General features: G+C 42.6%; 2 protein-coding genes across 4 annotated transcripts in view; one reads left to right on the top strand and one right to left on the bottom strand.

Annotated features, from left to right (window-relative positions):
- REC8 (REC8 meiotic recombination protein) overlaps positions 1-4,782 on the bottom strand; it is a 75,603-nt gene extending 70,821 nt beyond the window's left edge. Inside the window, exon 1 of one of the 3 annotated variants that reach the window (XM_085856662.1) lies at positions 4,591-4,782. Coding sequence is in view for 2 of the 3 variants with exons in the window: in XM_085856661.1 (XP_085712787.1) it covers positions 411-463 (53 nt within the window). In the remaining variant the exon portion in view is untranslated. Of the gene's footprint in view, positions 1-410; positions 792-4,590 lie in introns of those variants that run through there. The other 2 variants (XM_085856661.1, XM_085856659.1) reach the window with 2 other exon arrangements.
- Positions 4,783-15,380: 10,598 nt separating this feature from the next.
- LOC147012438 (uncharacterized) lies at positions 15,381-18,619 on the top strand. The gene is made up of 3 exons (XM_085856650.1): positions 15,381-15,593; positions 16,778-17,106; positions 17,297-18,619. The coding sequence occupies exons 1-3, from the start codon at positions 15,393-15,395 to the stop codon at positions 17,586-17,588; spliced, it is 822 nt and encodes a 273-aa protein (XP_085712776.1). The 5' UTR covers positions 15,381-15,392; the 3' UTR covers positions 17,589-18,619.
- The last annotated feature ends 1,136 nt before the right edge of the window (positions 18,620-19,755 follow it).

The raw sequence follows: 19,755 nt of genomic DNA, 5'->3' as shown, positions 1-19,755 counted from the left end.
TATAGGGGTGGGTAGTATGGTGAGAGGGGGTATGGGGAGAGGGGTGGGGGTATGGGTATAGGGGTGGGCGGTATGGTGAGAGGGGGTGGGGGTATGGGGAGAGGGGGTAGGTGGTATGGTGAGAGGGGGTGGGGGGGTATGGATATATGGGTGGGGGTATGAGTATCGGGGTGGGCGGTATGGTGAGAGGATATGGGGAGAGGGGTGGGGGGGAGGGAGTATATAGGTTAAACCACTTGACTATGCACGTCTAAAGTTTTCTTCCTTAACTTATCCTTCTCGCCCAAAATTTTTTCACAAACATGATGACTAATTGGTCCATTAACGAAGCGACGAGTCGGCTGTCCTCGTCAATAATAATAATAATAAAAATAAGAATAATAAAAAGATACACAAAAGACCCCATTTACCAGATCGTTGCAAACTTTCCTCGCTTCTTGAGCACCTCTGGGAAGTAAAACATGGTTTCGATGAATTATTATAAATTTTCTATTTTATTTTATAATATTTCACTTCAGAATTGCTTCAGAAGTCGAGAAGCGCGTCGTTCACCTCAGGAAAAATGTTCAGCTTGCTTCGCGTTACGTCATGGAATGCTTGACCAATGGGAGGCACCTTCACGTCCGTCATCGAATGCTGGCGCATGGGACAACCGGCTTCGCGTGTGATGCGAGACCCCACATGCCAAACACCAGGATGGCGGTTTGGAGCTGTGTCGGGATTCCAACCCAGGAAAGACGGCTCAGAGGGGAGTTTGTTTTACCTCTGGAGTAGACACACCATCCCCAAGAGGCCGTCGTCGTCTCTCACGCCTGGGAATGTCAAAGGATTCCATTCGATACTTAACGACGACGTTCAAAATGTTCTCAGAACGAAGTGACGAGTCCAGAGAAACGGCCAAAATAATGTTCTACAGTCGACAAGACGTGCGTGTAAATAAATAAATAACACGTTCATATATTAAATTATAAATAATTATATATTGTAAAGTAAAAACAAGTTGGAATGTGTCGGACTATGACGTCATTCCGAGACCGTGTTCAAGGCTCCTCGTATGACGTATTGTGATGATGTTGAAGGTTCTGTGCATAAAAACAAGAAACATTTAAACGCTCAGGAAATAGTTTATCAATCAATCAATTACTCAAAACGAGCTCGAATGAGCTAAGATCCTCGTCCTCTTTATGATGACGTCATAAAAACGAATATGACGTCATTGTGATGTATCGGGTTTGCGGTTTGCTTCATTCCCGCAAACAAAATTCAAACAGCTTGCCGAGTTTCGGAGATAATGGTATAGGCGATTTCCATTAGCGGCGATATTATGACGTCAACTTCTTTTTCTAGGAAGAATTTCCAAAATCGGAGATGGTTACTGTCTGCGCGTGGGCTTTCTGCATATACATGGCAAGTTTCACGAAGATCCGATGAAAACTCTGGGTTGTGAAACAAAAAATAGGAATGACGTCATAAAAATTGATACGACGTCATAGTGATGTCTCATATGTGCGGTAATTCATCTCTGCTAATGCCCTGTTCGATTCTGCAAAAAAGAATTCAAAAAGCTTGCCGAGTTTCGGAGATGCACAATTGTTATGCTATATTTAGCTAAGTTGCTCAACGACACAGAATTCCGTCTCTGATCCTTCCTGCAAAATGAAGAATCAACATATTTAATAATCTCATCACCCAAAAAAACTGTCTCCCAGACCTCATGTCTACCAATTTCTATTGCTGCACCTCCACCACTGCCTGCACCCGCTGCACCGCCACCACAGCCTGCACCTGTTGCACATCCGCCACGGCATGCACCTTCTGCACAATCACCACTGCCTGCACCCCGCTGCACCTCAGCCACTCCTTACATCCGCTGCACCACTACCACCACTGCCTGTACCCACTGCACCACTGCTTCCTGCACTCACTGCCTCACCACTGCCTGCACCATCACCACTGCCTGCACTGACACCACCGCCACCACTTCCAATATCCTCAGCAACCCCACTCCACAACTGTTACCAACTATTATCTATAAATTTATCATATTCCGCTCCTTGCTGCAAATTATCCATCCATTCCTTCAACCGAGTAATAACTATCCTCAAGTGAGCTATTTCCTCACACTTCCTACAGCAGTAAGACCCCTCTGCTTCCCCTATTGTTGATATGGTCCACACTGAGCAACTATCACATTTTATGAACTCCTCTTCCTTTCTTCTTCTGTCTCTATTTATACCCTTTTTTTTTACCCCCATACTCCCAAACCCCCAACTCACTTAACGCTAAACTTGAACACGAGGCCTCCTCCTGCTTATTTCAATAAACAAACTCAAATACACACTAAAACTGTTATGAACACAACCACACCTTTATAAATACAGTTGCACAGCCCGACACAAATCACGATAACAAAATACACAAAACAACACAAAAAAACATTTATCTTGTTCTGGCCGAGGAGCTTACACAGCCGTGTGCGAACAAAAGGAAATCCAACCTGAATCCAACCTCAATCCAGCCTCAATCCAACGTGAATCCAACCTGAATCCAACCTAAATCCAGCCTCAATCCAACATGAATCCAACCCAAATACAGCCTCAATCCAACGTGAATCCAACCTAAATCCAGCCTCAATCCAACGTGAATCCAACCTAAATCCAACCCCAATACAACCTGAATCCAACCCAAATACAGCCTCAATCCAACGTGAATCCAACCTAAATCTAACCCCAATACAACCTGAATCCAACCCAAATACAGCCTCAATCCAACGTGAATCCAACCTAAATCCAGCCTCAATCCAACGTGAATCCAACCTAAATCCAGCCTCAATCCAACGTGAATCCAACCTAAATCCAGCCTCAATCCAACGTGAATCCAACCTGAATCCAACCCCAATACAACCTGAATCCAACCCAAATACAGCCTCAATGCAACCCAAATACAGCCTCAATCCAACGTGAATCCAACCTAAATCCAGCCTCCATCCAACGTGAATCCAACCTAAATCCAGCCTCAATCCAACGTGAATCCAACCCAAATACAGCCTCAATCCAGCCTCAATCCAACGTGAATCCAACCCAAATACAGCCTCAATCCAACGTGAATCCAACCCCAATACAACCTGAATCCAACCCAAATACAGCCTCAATCCAACGTGAATCCAACCTAAATCCAGCCTCAATCCAACGTGAATCCAACGTAAATCCAACCCCAATACAACCTGAATCCAACCCAAATACAGCCTCAATCCAACGTGAATCCAACCTAAATCCAGCCTCAATCCAACGTGAATCCAACCTAAATCCAGCCTCAATCCAACGTGAATCCAACCTAAATCCAGCCTCAATCCAACGTGAATCCAACCTGAATCCAGCCTCAATCCAACGTGAATCCAACCTAAATCCAGCCTCAATCCAACGTGAATCCAACCTGAATCCAACCCCAATACAACCTGAATCCAACCCAAATACAGCCTCAATCCAACCCAAATACAGCCTCAATCCAACGTGAATCCAACCTAAATCCAGCCTCAATCCAACGTGAATCCAACCTAAATCCAGCCTCAATCCAACCTGAATCCAACCCCAATACAACCTGAATCCAACCCAAATACAGCCTCAATCCAACCCAAATACAGCCTCAATCCAACGTGAATCCAACCTAAATCCAGCCTCAATCCAACGTGAATCCAACCTGAATCCAACCCCAATACAACCTGAATCCAACCCAAATACAGCCTCAATCCAACCTAAATCCAGCCTCAATCCAACGTGAATCCAACCTAAATCCAACCCAATCCAACCTAAATCCAGCCTCAATCCAACGTGAATCCAACCTGAATCCAGCCTCAATCGAACCTAAATCCAGCCTCAATCCAACGTGAATCCAACCTAAATCCAGCCTCAATCCAACCCAAATCCAGCCTCAAAACAAAGTGAATCCAACCTGAATCCAGCCTCAATCGAACCTAAATCCAGCCTCAATCCAACGTGAATCCAACCTGAATCCAGCCTCAATCGAACCTAAATCCAGCCTCAATCCAACGTGAATCCAACCTAAATCCAGCCTCAATCCAACCCAAATCCAGCCTCAAAACAACGTGAATCCAACCTGAATCCAGCCTCAATCGAACCTAAATCCAGCCTCAATCCAACGTGAATCCAACCTAAATCCAGCCTCAATCCAACGTGAATCCAACCTAAATCCAGCCTCAATCCAACCTGAATCCAGCCTCAATCCAACCTAAATCCAGCCTCAATCCAACGTGAATCCAACCTAAATCCAGCCTCAATCCAACCCAAATCCAGCCTCAAAACAACGTGAATCCAACCTGAATCCAGCCTCAATCGAACCTAAATCCAGCCTCAATCCAACGTGAATCCAACCTAAATCCAGCCTCAATCCAACGTGAATCCAACCTAAATCCAGCCTCAATCCAACCTGAATCCAGCCTCAATCCAACCTAAATCCAGCCTCAATCCAACGTGAATCCAGCCCCAATCCAACGTGAATCCAACCTAAATCCAGCCTCAATCCAACCCAAATCCAGCCTCAATCGAACGTGAATCCAACCTAAATACAACCCACCTAATTGCTGAAGAAAGCACTCCATGGTGCGCTTCGTGGCTCCTGCAGTCCACTGTCGGAACTTTAATTGAAAGGGGTTTTCCACGAGGCGGACACCAAGTTGTTCACCCTCAGGGGAGTTCGTTTATCAGATAGTCCACCTACACACCAGCAGTCCGCCTTGCCTTTGGGCCAGAGTCAGTCGGACAAAGCTGAAATGGGGGGGGGGGGGGGTCTAAAGGGATATTTCAGGAACCCACCTGATCTTCAGGTGCCTTACCAAACAATAAAGCTCAACTCGGAACGATCGGTCATGGAAGAGATATTTTTGACTTTGTGAAGCAATAGTGTTGTGACACATCGTGTCACGTGGACCCAGTCGTTCCACGTGGACCCATTCCGGAGGAGCCATTAGCATTGTTATCACACAACCCTGAGGCCTTCTTCCTCTCCGTTCTGTCCACATTGTTCTTATTTTAGTAACGAGTTGTCCGTTAATTGGAAACCCTGTTGTAAGGGACCTCACCACGTGTTGAGAAATTCGTATCCGACGCCATTAGTAATTACACTCAAACGAAGAGCTCGCGTTTCAGTGAACACCAGTTTAAGTTCATGTCTCCTTGTTGGGAGAAATAAATAAATGTTTATATATATATATGAATGTGAATATTTACGAGAAGGGCTCGTACGTGAATTGTAGACAAACCTTTATCCAGGTACGGCATAACGCAGCAAAGCACCAAATCTGAGCACTGAGCTCGCCGTGCCACCATCGACCCCTTTATGGATCAAACTGAGTCTCGGTCTCGGTGTGATCGGGTTTTCAGAAGAAATCGATCCACCCCTGAGGTCGTCTGGATTATTTGAATTCTGGAAGCTTGAAGTAAAAACAAGGCTTCAAATATGAAATACAAATCTCACTTTTTATTCCTGGGACTCGAATGGGAGCCGCAGACGGACAGCGACGACAACGAGGACAGCGAGAATAGACAAATTTAACTTCATGTCCTGAATGTCTCGGACGAGTTCACCTTTGAGTTCAGAAGAAAAGAAAAAATTACAAAGAACAAGAATACCAATCAAGGACCCAACGACCAACCGCACCGTAAGAATGGGACGTGCAGATATGACATTAAAAAAAAATAAATGTTCAGGTCTTGGAGAGAGTAACGTGTACAAATGTACAATGTTAAATGTACAAACAAACAAATGAAGTTGCTCGTTGAGCAAGGAATTGCCGGAATAACTTTATCATACCTCCATGATCTCTGAAAAAACAAAAACCTGGAAATCAATTTGGTTCTCACAAGTCGATAGTGCTACTGTTTAATGAGTTATAGCACTTAGTTTGGTCATGATCATAACTTGGAAGTCAATCGGACTTGAAATGGCGTTTTTATCGCAATTTGAAAGTTTTCACCCGACCTCCCTGACATTCGACCCCCGATTGCTAAGAAGGGTGTTGGTGTAAGACCCCAATGAGACATATGGTTGGATGCAGAATTGGAAGATGCACATTTTGGATTTAGTTTGAAGTCGATACAATCATTTTAGCGGACGTTATTGCGAAAATCAGAATTTCGGTTTTTCGGTGACCTTGACCTTTGACCTATATTCAACAAAAACGACAAGTGTCTAAGTTGGACCATGGCCGACGTCTGTACCCAGTTTGGTCATGATCGCTGAAATGGTGTAGCTGCTACAGGGTAAATAAACACACAAACAAACAAACAGACAGAATGACACACAACCGAGCAACATAATTGCTGAAATTCTAAGGATTCCGGGAATGAACAAACGTGGAAAACATAACCTCCTACCTTAGGTGGTGGAGGTAAAAATGTAAACGGATCAAGGGATGTTCCTCAAAAAAGTATGTAAACAAGGTAGGGATGGTCACAAGAAATGATCACGTGAAACCATCTCTACAACTTTCTTTGAACAATGGTTGTCCTGACAAGTCACTGAGTGTGTGTGTGTGTGTGTGTGTGTGTGTGTGTGTGTGTGTGTGTGTGTGTGTGTGTGTGTGTGTGTGTGTGTGTGTGTGATCAAAGTTAATGTGTGTGTATACTGTATTGTACGTTATTGTTTATATACAATTCACCATCAACACCACCGACTACCACCTTGATATATTATTAATTGCCAGAATCCTTCGGATTTCGGCAATTATGTTGGTCGGTTGTGTGTGTCATTCTGTGTGTCTGTCTGTCTGTTTGTTTACCCTGTAGCAGCCACACCATTTCAGCGATCATGACCAAAATGGGTACAGACGCCGGCCATGGTCCAACTGAGACACTTGTCGTTTTTGGTGAATCTAGGTCAAAGGTCAAAGTTAAGGTCATTGAAAAACCGAAATTCTTATATCCGAAATAACGTCCGCTAAAATGGTCATATCGACTTCAAACCAAATCCAAAATGTGCATTTTCCAATTCTGCATCCAACCATATGTTTCATTGGGGTGTCACACCAACACCCTTCTTAGCGGTCGGGGGTCGAATGTCGGGGGGGGGGGGTCGGGTCAAAACTTTCAAATTGCGATAAAAACGCCATTTCAAGTCAGATTGACTTATAAGTTATGATCATGACCAAACTAAGTGCTATAACTCATTAAACAGCAGCACTTTCAACTTATAAGAACCAAATTGATTTCCAGGTTTTTGTTTTTTCAGAGATTATGGAGATATGACAAAGTTATTCTGGCAATTCCTTGCTCAACGAGCAATTTCATTTGTTTGTTTGTGTGCACGATATCTCAAAAAGTTATGGATGAATTCGGATGAAACTTAGTGGACACGTTTCGTGTGTGATGAGGACAAATTGATTCGATTTTTGCGAATATCCAAATACGGATCCCGATACGCTAATTTTTTTATTGATTCTTCAACGATATATCTTCTAATAAATGTGTGTCAGTCATTCAATCAGTCGGTCTGTGTGTGGATCAGGGTCTCCTCCATAACTCCAAAACCATAAAACCTATCAGCCTGAAACTTTAAATGCACACAAAGAAAACTACAAGGAAGTGCTGGAGTGAAAATTTGGTGTTTGGTTTAATTAAAACACACATTTTGAAGATAATTAGTGGCCTTATTTCATTATATCCTTTATCAGGGGCATCCTCAGCCACCTCGCTGTCATCCTCGGTTACCTCGCTGGAGTCTTAATTCACCATTTTGTTCAGCCTGCTCAACAATGCCTTGACTTGGAACAGGCCACAATAATTTATTAACCATAAAGTTTTTTTTTTCTTCACTTTCCTCACTCATATTATCGAATGTCTCTTCATCATAGCTACAAATTGCTGAGTACATTGCAATGCTTATAAACGCCCGGTGACGGCAGCATTCGTGGCTTCATTTAATTTCCACACATGCGGTCACCACGAGAATCCCTTAAACCGAGCCTAATTACAAAATTTAAACTCCACATTTGAACTCGGCGGTGGTCTTCGCATGCTTTATTAACGTGCTGTTTTGACGTACCCCATTTCATTCAATCCTGTACTACCCTCTCTCCTGCTTCCCCCCTCCCTTATCCACAAGTCCCACAACCAAAGGCAAGTCAAGATCCCCTCCCCTAACATTTACCTCCTCTCTCCCCAATCCTACTCGCTCCCACCCCCTCCGAGAGTGTAAAACGATGTTTAGTGAGGCGTCGCTTTTTCTCGCTCTTCCCCCCTTTCTAGCTCCCCCACCTCTCCTCCCTATTCACTCCCCCTCCCCACCATCCCTCCCTCTTCTCTCCCTCCTTCCCTCCTCTCTCCATCCCTCCTTCCCTCTTCTCTCTCCCTCCTTTCTCTCCCTCCCTCCTTCCCTCCTCTCTCTCCCTCCTTCCCTCTTTCTCCCCCCCCCACCCCCTCTCCAATAATGTTCCCATCAGCTAAGCAGCAGGTTGTATTTGCTGGTAAATAAATAAATGAAGGTGGCATGTCGGTAGTGTTGATGGTAAAGTCGAAATAAATAAATAATTCAAGGTGGTAGGCTTATGCCAGTAATGTTGATCCATCCATCCATTGGAACCACACTCTGTGCAGAGCGTTGGTGCTGCCGAGGAAGTCTCCTTGGGTATTGGGTACAATACTGGACGGGTCGCCACTCCAACACAGGACACCAGCAAGCCCGTACTCATGTTGCCGACCTCAGAAGGATGACAGGCAGAGTCAACCCCACCTGGTATTACTTCAACAGCCAAGTGGGATTTGAACTCAGGATCCAAGGATCCCAAGCCCATCACTCTCGCCATTAAGCCAACTCCAGGCATAAAGTAATGTTGATGGTAAACTGTATATAAATAAATAATTCAAGGTGGTAGGCTCATGTTGGTAGTGTTTATGCATATACAATCCTGTACCTGTACTATTCTTGACCATAAATTTTCATTTTGAAATTCCCCAAATTCCAAAATAAAATCGTGTCCCATGACTTTTGGCTCTCATCACAAAATATTTTGACGTTCTTCATGCAGAGATAATATTACATACGTGTTCTAAGATGGGTGAAAAAAGATTCCTCCTGATGACTCCATCAAGACTACTTATCCAGGTTCCTTCTGATGACTCCATCTTTACTCTACTTATCCAGGTTCCTCCTGATTACTCCATCTTTACTCTTTAATTATCCAGGTTCCTCCTGATGACTCCATCTTTACTCTTGACTTATCCAGGTTCCTTCTGATGACTCCATCTTTACTCCACTTATCCATGTTCTTCCTGATTACTCCATCTTTACTTATCCAGGTTCCTCATGATTACTCCATCTTTACTCCACTTATCCAGGTTCCTCCTGATTACTCCATCTTTACTCTACTTATGCAGGTTCCTCCTGATTATTCCATCTTTACTCAACGTATCCAGGTTCCTTCTGATGACTCCATCTTTACTCTACTTATCTTGGTTCCTCCTGATTACTCCATCTTCACTCGACTTATCCAGGTTCCTCCTGATGACTCCATCTTTACTAAACATATCCAGGTTCCTTCTGATGACTCCATCTTTACTCTTTACTTATCCAGGTTCCTCCTGATTACTCCATCTTTACTCGACTTATCCAGGTTCCTCCTGATAACTCCATCTTTACTCAACGTATCCAGGTTCCTTTTGATGACTCCATCTTTACTCTATTTATCCACTTATCCAGGTCCCTCCTGATTACTCCATCTTTACTCATCCAGGTTCCTTCTGATGACTCCATCTTTACTCAGCATATCCAGGTTTCTTCTGATGACTCCAACTTTACTCTATTTATCCAGGTTCCTCCTGATTACTCCATCTTTACTCTACTTATCCAGGTTCCTTTTGATGACTCCATCTTTACTCAACATATCCAGGTTCCTTCTGATGACTCCATCTTTACTCTATTTATCCAGGTTCCTTCTGATGACTCAATCTTTACTCTACTTATCCAGGTCCCTCCTGATTACTCCATCTTTACTCTTTACTTATCCAGGTTCCTTCTGATGACTCAATCTTTACTTATCCAGGTTCCTCCTAATTACTCCATCTTTATTCTACTTATCCAGGTTCCTCCTGATGACTCCATCTTTACTCAACGTATCCAGGTTCCTTTTGATTACTCCATCTTTACTCTTTACTTTATCCATTTTCCTCCTGATGGCTCCAGAACAGTATTTGGTCTTACATTTGATTTGGAGTAGAGGCTGAGGACGTGACCAATTGACTGACTGAGAGATTGACGAAACTTACACCGACACAACTTCAGGGTGCCCTCATTAATCCCTGAAAGTTTCAACTTCCTTGGTCAAATCCTCTTGGAGGAGTAGATGATACATACGTACACACACAGTCACACACACGCACATGCACATAATACAAACATACACACACAAAATATACCTGGAACATACATACATACATACATACTGCTGAATTAATACCAGGTGGGGTTGACTCAGCCTGTCATCCTTCCGAGGTCGGAAAAATGAGTGCCAGCTTGTTGGTATCCTGCGTCAGAGTGGCGACCCGTCCAGGATTGTCCAGGATAGCCAAGGAGACTGCTTAGGCAGCACCAACGCGCTGCACAGAGTATGGTCCCAATGGATGGATACATGCACACATAATACAAACATACATACACAGACACACAAACATACGTACACACACACAAACATACATACGCTCCATTATATTTCGATTACAGGACGATATATAGTCTACCAGGGTCACGTGACAGTCTAGATTAGTACCCTTTGGAGGGAAGAGGTAGGGGGAAAGAAGATGGGTTGCACTAAGAGAAAATGGCATGTCAGCACCCGGGGTCAGCACACCCATTGAGTGCTTTCTCGTGTGAACTAATTATGAAACAAATGATTTTCCTTTAATCACTCAACTGACACTGACACCTGTATTTGTACAAAGGCTTGAAAGCGTACGTGTGATGAGCTGGAAAAGCCAAAAAGAAAATGTGGAGAGAACAGACTTTAGATGAGTAACCAAGACCAACACTAACACCATTGCATAGGATTAAGGTCACTGGGTGTGACCACATATTGGTGTGGGCTCTTCAAGAATCCCCCCCCCCACCATCACCCATACCAAGATGTGAAGATTTCTCCACCCTAGTTCCAGGTGCCAGTACCCCCACACCCGTTCCATAATGTAAGGCTCCTCCCCCCCACTCCGTGCTCCAGACTGCAAGGACCACTCCCCCACCCCTTTCCAGGATGCAAGGATCTCCCCCTCCCACCCCTTTCCAGGATGCGAGGATCCCACCCCTCCCACCCCGTTCCAGGATGCAAGGACCCCCACCCCCCCCCACCCCATTCCAGGATGCAAGGATCCCCCCTCACACACCATTCTAGGATGCAAGGATCCCCCTCTCCCACCCCATTCCAGGATGCAAGGATCCCCCCTCCTACCCAGTTCCAGGATGCAAGGATCCCTCACTCCCACCCTGTTCTAGGAAGCAAGGTTCCCCCCTCCCACCCCGTTCCAGGATGCAAGGATCCCCTCCTCCCATCCCGTTCCAGGATGCAAGGATCCCCCCTCCCACCTCGTTCCAGGAGGCAAGGATCCCCCCTCCCACCCCGTTACAGGATGCAAGAATCCCGCGCTCCCACTCCCGTAGCAGGATGAAAGGGTCCCCCTCCCACCCCGTTACAGGATGCAAGGACTCCTCCCCCACCCCATTCCAGGAATCAAGGACCCTTCCTCCACCCCCTTTCGAGGATGCAAGGACCCCCCCCCCTCAGCACTCCGTTCCAGGATGCAAGGATCCCCCCTCCCACCCCGTCCCAAGATCCAAGGATCCCCTCCTCCCACCCCATTCCAGGATGCAAGGATCCCCCCCCTCCACCCCATTCCAGGATGCAAGGATCCCCCCCACCCCGTTCCAGGATGCAAGGATCCCCCTCCCACCCCCGTTCCAGGATGCAAGGACCCCCCAGCCCGCCCGGTTCCAGGATGCAAAGACTCCTCCCCCACCCCGTTCCAGGATGCAAGGATCTCTCCCCACCCCCGTTCCAGGGTGAAATTACCCTGGAACATTTCCTGGAACACAAACATTTCCCAATATAGTCTTTTGTTTAATTAACAGCAGAAAACGAGGAATAATATGATGATCTCCACAAAAAATACATTGGGGATTGAAATCCAAGATGGGATTCCCATTTGGAAGGAGGAATCCAGGTGAACCAGGTGGACCACACAGATGCAATCCGTAAATTAAATAATTGTTGATCCACGGAAAACCTTCCCAAAATCCTATTTTTGCAGCCGTATGTGCAAAACCAATGAGTAATGTTCACCTGATGGTTTATATTAAACTGGTTTAGTTTAAAACACCACGTTATAGGGATTTCACCACATGACAGAAGGAACTTTGTTTTGTGTCCACACATGATCAAGGTTCATGGAAGAGCCAAAGCAGAATGGAACAGAACAAAATGGAAAAGGTTATATGGTAAATTACTAAATCGCAACAGGTAATTATTAACAAATGGTAAATTACTAAATTGCAACAGGTAATTACTAACATGATAAGTTACTAAATCACAACAGGTAATTACAAACAAATGCTAAATTACTAAACCACAACATGTGATCACTAATAAATGGTAAATTACTAAATTGCAACAGGTAATTACTAACAAATGGTAAATTACTAAATCGCACCAGGCAATCACAAACAAATGCTAAATAACTAAACCAGAACATGTCATTACTAATAAATGATTACTTACTAAATTGCAACAGGTAATTACTAATCAATGATTACTTACTAAATTGCAACAGGTAATTACTAACAAATGATGACTTACTCAATCACACCAGGTAATTACAAACAAATGCCAAATTACTAAACCGCAACATGTGATTACTAATAAATGATAACTTACTAAATTGCAACAGGTAATTACTAACAAATGATAAGTTACTAAATCGCACTAGGCAATTACAAACAAATGCTAGATTACTAAACCGCAACATGCGATTACTAATAAATTGTAAATTACTAAATTGCAACAGGTAATTATAAACAAATGGTAAATTACAAAATTGCAACAGGTAATGACTAACAAATAAGTTACTAAATGGCAAAAGGTAATTACAAATTACTAAATTGGAACAGGTAATTACTAACAAATGGTAAATTATGAAATCACAACAAGTAATTACTAACAAATGCTAAATTATGAAATCGCAACAGGTATTTACTAACGAATGGTAAATTACTAAATTGCAACAGGTAATTACAAACAAATGATAAGTTACTAAATCGCACCACATAATTATAAACAAATGCTAAATTACTAAACCACAACATGTCATTACTAATAAATGATTACTTACTAAATTGCAACAGGTAATTACTAACAAATGATGAATTACTAAATCACACCAGGTAATTACAAACAAATGCCAAATTACTAAACCGCAACATGTGATTACTAATAAATGATAACTTACTAAATTGCAACAGGTAATTACTAACAAATGGTAAATTACAAAATTGCAACAGGTAATGACTAACAAATAAGTTACTAAATGGCAACAGGTAATTACAAATTACTAAATTGCAACAGGTAATTACTAACAAATGGTAAATTATGAAATCGCAACAAGTAATTACTAACAAATGCTAAATTATGAAATCGCAACAGGTATTTACTAACGAATGGTAAATTACTAAATTGCAACAGGTAATTACAAACAAATGATAAGTTACTAAATCGCACCAGGTAATTTCAAACAAATGCTAAATTACTAATCAGCAACATGTGATTACTATTAAATAATAACTTACTAAATTGCAACAGGAAATTACAAACAAATGATGAATTACTAAATTGCAACATGGAATTACAAATGATGTTACTAAATCACAACAGGTAATTACTAACAAAGGCTAAATTACTAAACGACAACCTGTAATTACTAATAAATGGTAAATTACTAAACAGCAACATGTGATTACTATTAAATAATAACTTACTAAATTGCAACATGGAATTACAAATGATAAGTTACTAAATCACAACAGGTAATTACTAACAAATGCTAAATTACTAAACGACAACCTGTAATTACTAATAAATCGTAAATTACTAAATTGCAACAGGTAATTACTAATAAATGGTAAATTACTAAATTGCAACAGGTAATTACTAACAAATTGTAAATTATTAAATTGCAACAGGTAATTACTAACAAATGGTAAATTACTAATTAATATATCCAAAGAATAAACAATCATTCTGTGCTAAGTCACGGGGTTCTCTCCCAATGAGATTGAGAGTGGAAGTGAAAAGCTCATTGAAGGTGATTGTTCAAAAGCTTATAAAACTACCCGAAACACTTTGAGGTGAATCAGGTTTATGTATAAAAAATAATAACAAAAAAATTGAGATTCCAGAGACAAGTTTAAACTGGAAATAGATAATACAGGTAAGAACGATAATTTAATGTACCTACAGGATTGGGGAGAGGGGGATACGCTTGGATATTATCAGAAGGAATGCGGGGACACGATGGCCCCGATAGCCCTCCTCTTACGGGGAACTTTCTTGTATTTTCAAACTTCACAACGTCCGATTGACGTCGGGTTTACCTGGACTTTCATTCACGAATTGTTTACCTGGTTAGATGAACACCAAATTACCAGTGATGTAATACGCCTCGTTAATCATCGTTCCTGTTCATATGATATATAAGGAAGCTTATAATAAATTACCATATTACAAAATTGGGCACAATCATGAAATTTCACAAGGACACGCAAACCGTGAACGGAATATTACCAAGTACTCGTGCAATGCTATCTGCATGACGTCACTGGTGGTGAGGTTCCCGCGCTGTTCGCGACGTGTTAGCTTATCGAGGTTTTTTTTGGGGGGGGGAGGTGTGGGATTAAAATAGATACCCCAACGATATTAAATGGTTGGTTTTTCTCGTGAACACAAATAAAAGACGGACGCAAAACATGCATTGCAGGTAACCCAATGATTTGCATAAGTTTCCCGCGCTCCACGGGATGGGATCGATGTAATCCGACACGTGCATCAAGTAAAAGTTTCTGGAGAGTTTCCAACAAACTTTTTTTTTTTTGCACATTTTGCTCACTTCACTCCCGGAACCACGAGATGAACATGATAGGGGTAATGATCAAGATAATAACAATAATAAACAACAAAAACAATAGGGAACCACACTAACAGCCTGTAAGGCTAATGGTATCCTAATAATACGATGGTTAAGTAAAATAATAGGCACAGCCGAAGGTGACAAGGCAAACGTACTTCGAGGGTTGTGTGATGATGTAAGCACGTAGTCGGTACACCTGCACGACACACCTGAATTTACATAATGTTGGGAACTTTCCGCTGGTTTCACAATCTCCGGACACCTCCGTCGTCCGTTCGGAAAAATCCGCATTTTGAGTATTTATACCGAAGGTGTCGAAGCCATGGCCATGCGAGGACCCAAGTCCGACACTCGAACGAGTTGCACATCGAACAGGACGACAGGTTGCTTGTTACTGAACTTGCCATGCGTTGTTTACTTGTGGTGAGTGTGACGTCCATATTGCTCGTTTACTTCATTCTTACTCACTCAGCCGATCTCTCTCTCTCCTCTTCCCCCCACCCCATAACCCCCCTCTCTTTCCCCCACCCCATAATCCCCCTCTCTTTTCCCCACCCCATAATCCCCCTCTCTTTTCCCCACCCCATAATCCCCCTCTTCCCCCCCCCACCCTCTCTCTTTCCCCCACTCATCCTCCCACCCCTCTCTCTTTCCCCCACTCATCCCCCACCGCATAATCCCCCTCTTTCTTTCCCCCACCCCATAATCCTCCCTCTCTTCCCCCCACCCCATAACTCCCTCTCTCTTTCTCTAATCGCAATGCAAACTTCATGTGTTGTTTGTAAATAACTCGTCTATACCGTGTTATACAATTTCGACACAGTAAACCAAATGATGTCACAAACTACATTTACTATCATACTATACTACATAACTTGCATTTAACATTGTATTTAGGACTTAAACACTGCATGGAGCTAGTATCCCTCTATAAAGGATTTATAACACTGCATGGAGCAAGTATTCATCTATATAGTACTTATAACACTGCATGGAGCCAATATCCCTCTACATAGTACTTATAACACTGAATGGATCTAGTATCCCTCTATATAGGATTTATAACACAATGGATCTAGTACCCCTCCTATATAGGATTTATAACTGCATGGAGATTGTACCACCCTTTATGGGATTTATAACACTGTGTGGAGGTAGTACAGGATTTGTAACACTATTGAGCTAGTATCCCTGTATATCAACTGTGTAACTCCGTCATGGTGTTCCAAACTCGATCGTAATGTTACAAACTCATTCGATAGATTGTTAAAACGATTTGTTTTGTTCAAATATGGCATTCCGGTTTTGCCGGTTGTAGTTTTGTTTTCTTTTTAATCCTCTTTTTTTTTCCCCTCTCTCTCTATTTCAAAAACTTTTAAAACAAGTTTTAAATTCCTCTAAGAATCTCCTGATACCCAGTGGGAAGGTGTTGGGCACGAATAATGATCTGGTTTTCTAGTTCTCAAATTGTGAATGTGGAGTCGATACGAGTATGGAGTTTCTTTTTAGCTATGTATCGGTCAGGAGGTTAATAAAGGCTTCGCCAAAAATGCAATGTGAATCAAAGCTGTGTCATGAACCTATTTTCCTCCTCCAAACCCCTCCAGGCGACTGTGGTTATGGTGTGGTTGTGCGGGCTCACTGTGCAAGCTTACCGCTACGTCCCAACGTGTGAAGCAACCGAGGACGACGACAAACATTTCCAGACTTTTGTTCACAACTTCATCATGAAAACGGACACCGGGTTTGGGTTGGAGAAAACGATGCGCCACACAGATCCAGTGGTGGACGGTCAGCATGACCGCCATAATCATCACCACCACCATCACAGGCGCTACTCAGGCGGGTGCCACACGGGCCAGAGACGAAGCGGTGTGAAGCTGCCAAGATCCCCGGATAACTTGGAGAAGCGCTCGGTGACACCGTGGATATACGAGTAAGGTTTTGGCTGTAGAACAATGGCAACTACCCTTTTGTGTTCAACAATGACAAAGGATGTACCCCCTTTAAAGGGGAATGAAAACCAAATGTTGAGACATGAAATTTTGAAGGTTTTTACTACTGACTTGTAAAGATCACAAAGGCAGGAAAAACAAAACCATGGGTTTTTATTCTTATTTTTACAGAATATGTGAGGAAGCGCCCGGCTCCATCCCACGGCTGTACACGGCGGCAAGGTGTCAGACGAGACACTGCTTGGACTCGAGCACAGGCAAGGAAACGCTCGACGGGAATGCAGTTACGGTGAACCATTCGATGACGATCTGGCGATCTTGGCGATGTCCTGGCACGCCAGAACGGTACGCTTTGAAACCGCACAAAGTGTCCGTGCCCGTGGCTTGCGTGTGCGTACGACCGAAGAGACACCACAATGGTAGAGAACACGGAATTGAGCACCGGGACCTCCACACGGCGTGACTGTTACGCCTGCTTTCTTTTGTCATGTCACCTGATCGATAAAGCCTGGCGTTGGCTTAACAGTTACGGTGAAGGTGGCTGGTTTAAGATCTCAGGGTCTTGAATTTGAGCTCCTGTCATGCTGTTGAAATAACACCAGGTGGGTTGACTCAGCTTGTCATCCTTCCGAGGTCAGCAAAATGAGTACCAGCTTACTGGTAACGGGGGCACTGCATCAGTGGCACAGCCACGCTTCCAGAGAATAATGCAACCAGCAGCCACAGGCTACGTACGAAACAACCACCTGATTGATAGAAAGTTTGATTGTTTCATGAAGTTCATGATTTCCTGACAGGAAAAGCTTTATTTTTGGTATGGATTGATTGTATTTATATTTAATTCCTCACACATTTCCTTGGAATAATTACTACCGAACACCCAGCCAAAAGGATGCTTATTTCAGCACTGGGTTTATGTAGGTAGAGGGGATGAGGGCGTTACTTGGAAGCGGTGAATTTTCTAATGTAAAGCCTTAAAGCTGGCATATTTATTAATTTCATTGAATTTTGACGTGCTCATCGGTCCAATCGAAGTTTCACGATTTATATTTTTATATTGACAGCATATTTATTACAACAAGCCTCTGTGGCATTTAGTTGCATGCAAGTCTTTGAATGGGTATTACGAACCGTGTTTTTTTTTTTTGTTTTTTTTTACGGTGGATGCACCCACCATGTTTTCTTAGTCAGCACCCCCCACTGAACTAGATTGGAATGAACTTTGAACACAAACTGAATTAATTAACCTCACTACTGTGTGCATGGAACACAAAATAAAAACCACTTTGAAAACTCTTGTGTTTTTTGCTCAAATGGAAACCGAACTGCTCGGCACGATTAACACCGACAATGTGACGACATATTTGACTCTTCCATTTGAAAAGAGGAAAGCGACCTCTCTTCGAATCATACATGATCAGCCATTTTTGAGAAGATTTGTGAAGGTTAAGGGTGTTGAACATTTTGCTTGTGTTTGATGTCGTTGACAAAATCAAAGGTCGTGAATAAAAACGTTCCTTGAAATGGAAAACCTTTGCGTCTTGATATTTTGAAGGCTGTTGGTTCATCTTAGGACTAGTAATTAAGATCCCATGTTAAAACAAGCTCAAATGAGCCAAGATCCTCGTCCTCTTAATGATGTCATAAAAACGAATATGACGTCATTGTGATGTATCAGGTTTGCGATAAATTATCTGTGCTAATGCTCGGCTTGATTCCCGCAAGCAAAATTCAAACAGCTTGCCTAGTTTCGGAGATAATGGTATAGGCGATTTCCATTAGCGGCGATATTATGACGTCAACTTTTTTCTCCGAAGAATTTCCAAAATCGGAGATGGTTACTGCCTGCGCGTGGGCTTTCTGCATATACATGGCAAGTTTCACGAAGATCCGATGAAAACTCTGGGTTGCAAAACAAAAAAAAATGTCAAAAAAATAGGAATGACGTCATAGTGATATCATTTGTGCGGCAATTCATCTCTGCTAATGCCCTGTCTGATTCCCGCAAACAGAATTCAAAAAGCTTGCCAAATTCGAGATAATTTTTTAGGCGATTTCCATTAGTGGAGATATTTTGACGTCATAACTTTGTTTTCTCGGAGGAATTTTCAAAATCGGAGATGGTTACTGTCTGCGTAGGGTATTTTTACATATACTGTATATGGCAAGTTTCAGGAAGTTTCGATGAAAACTGTAGGCTGTGAAACAAAAAAGTCCACAAGAAGATGAAGAACAACAACATGAGTAAGACTTAGAGATCTTCCACGAGGATCTAAAAACAAGACTGAAGAAAGTTCAGAGAACACTTTACCCCATACAGTCTTGAGAGGTCACAGAACTATATATCACACATTCTTGAGAAGAAAAAAAAAAGACATTGGAAAGGTCTTTTAAGCTCTTTCTTTGTGTTTCTGAGCATGATCTCTATTTGCTCCGAGCCACCATTTTGTCTGAATCTCGATATTCCCAACGCTGAGAGCACGAGATGGCGTAATAATTTGTTAAAAGAGAGTAAACAAGTACTGATAAACTAGGTTTTTGGAAGCGACAAAAATGTGATTTATGTTCTAGGGTGTTCAAGTATATAATTCAACTTAAATAAAATTAATAATTTTTTAAGGTTGTACAAA

This window comes from Eptatretus burgeri, chromosome 15 (assembly GCF_056783735.1).
Source record: "Eptatretus burgeri isolate ZD-2024b chromosome 15, Ebu_testis_v1, whole genome shotgun sequence".
In the NCBI taxonomy this organism is placed as follows: domain Eukaryota; kingdom Metazoa; phylum Chordata; class Myxini; order Myxiniformes; family Myxinidae; genus Eptatretus; species Eptatretus burgeri.
This window is presented reverse-complemented; position numbering and strand designations above follow the sequence as displayed.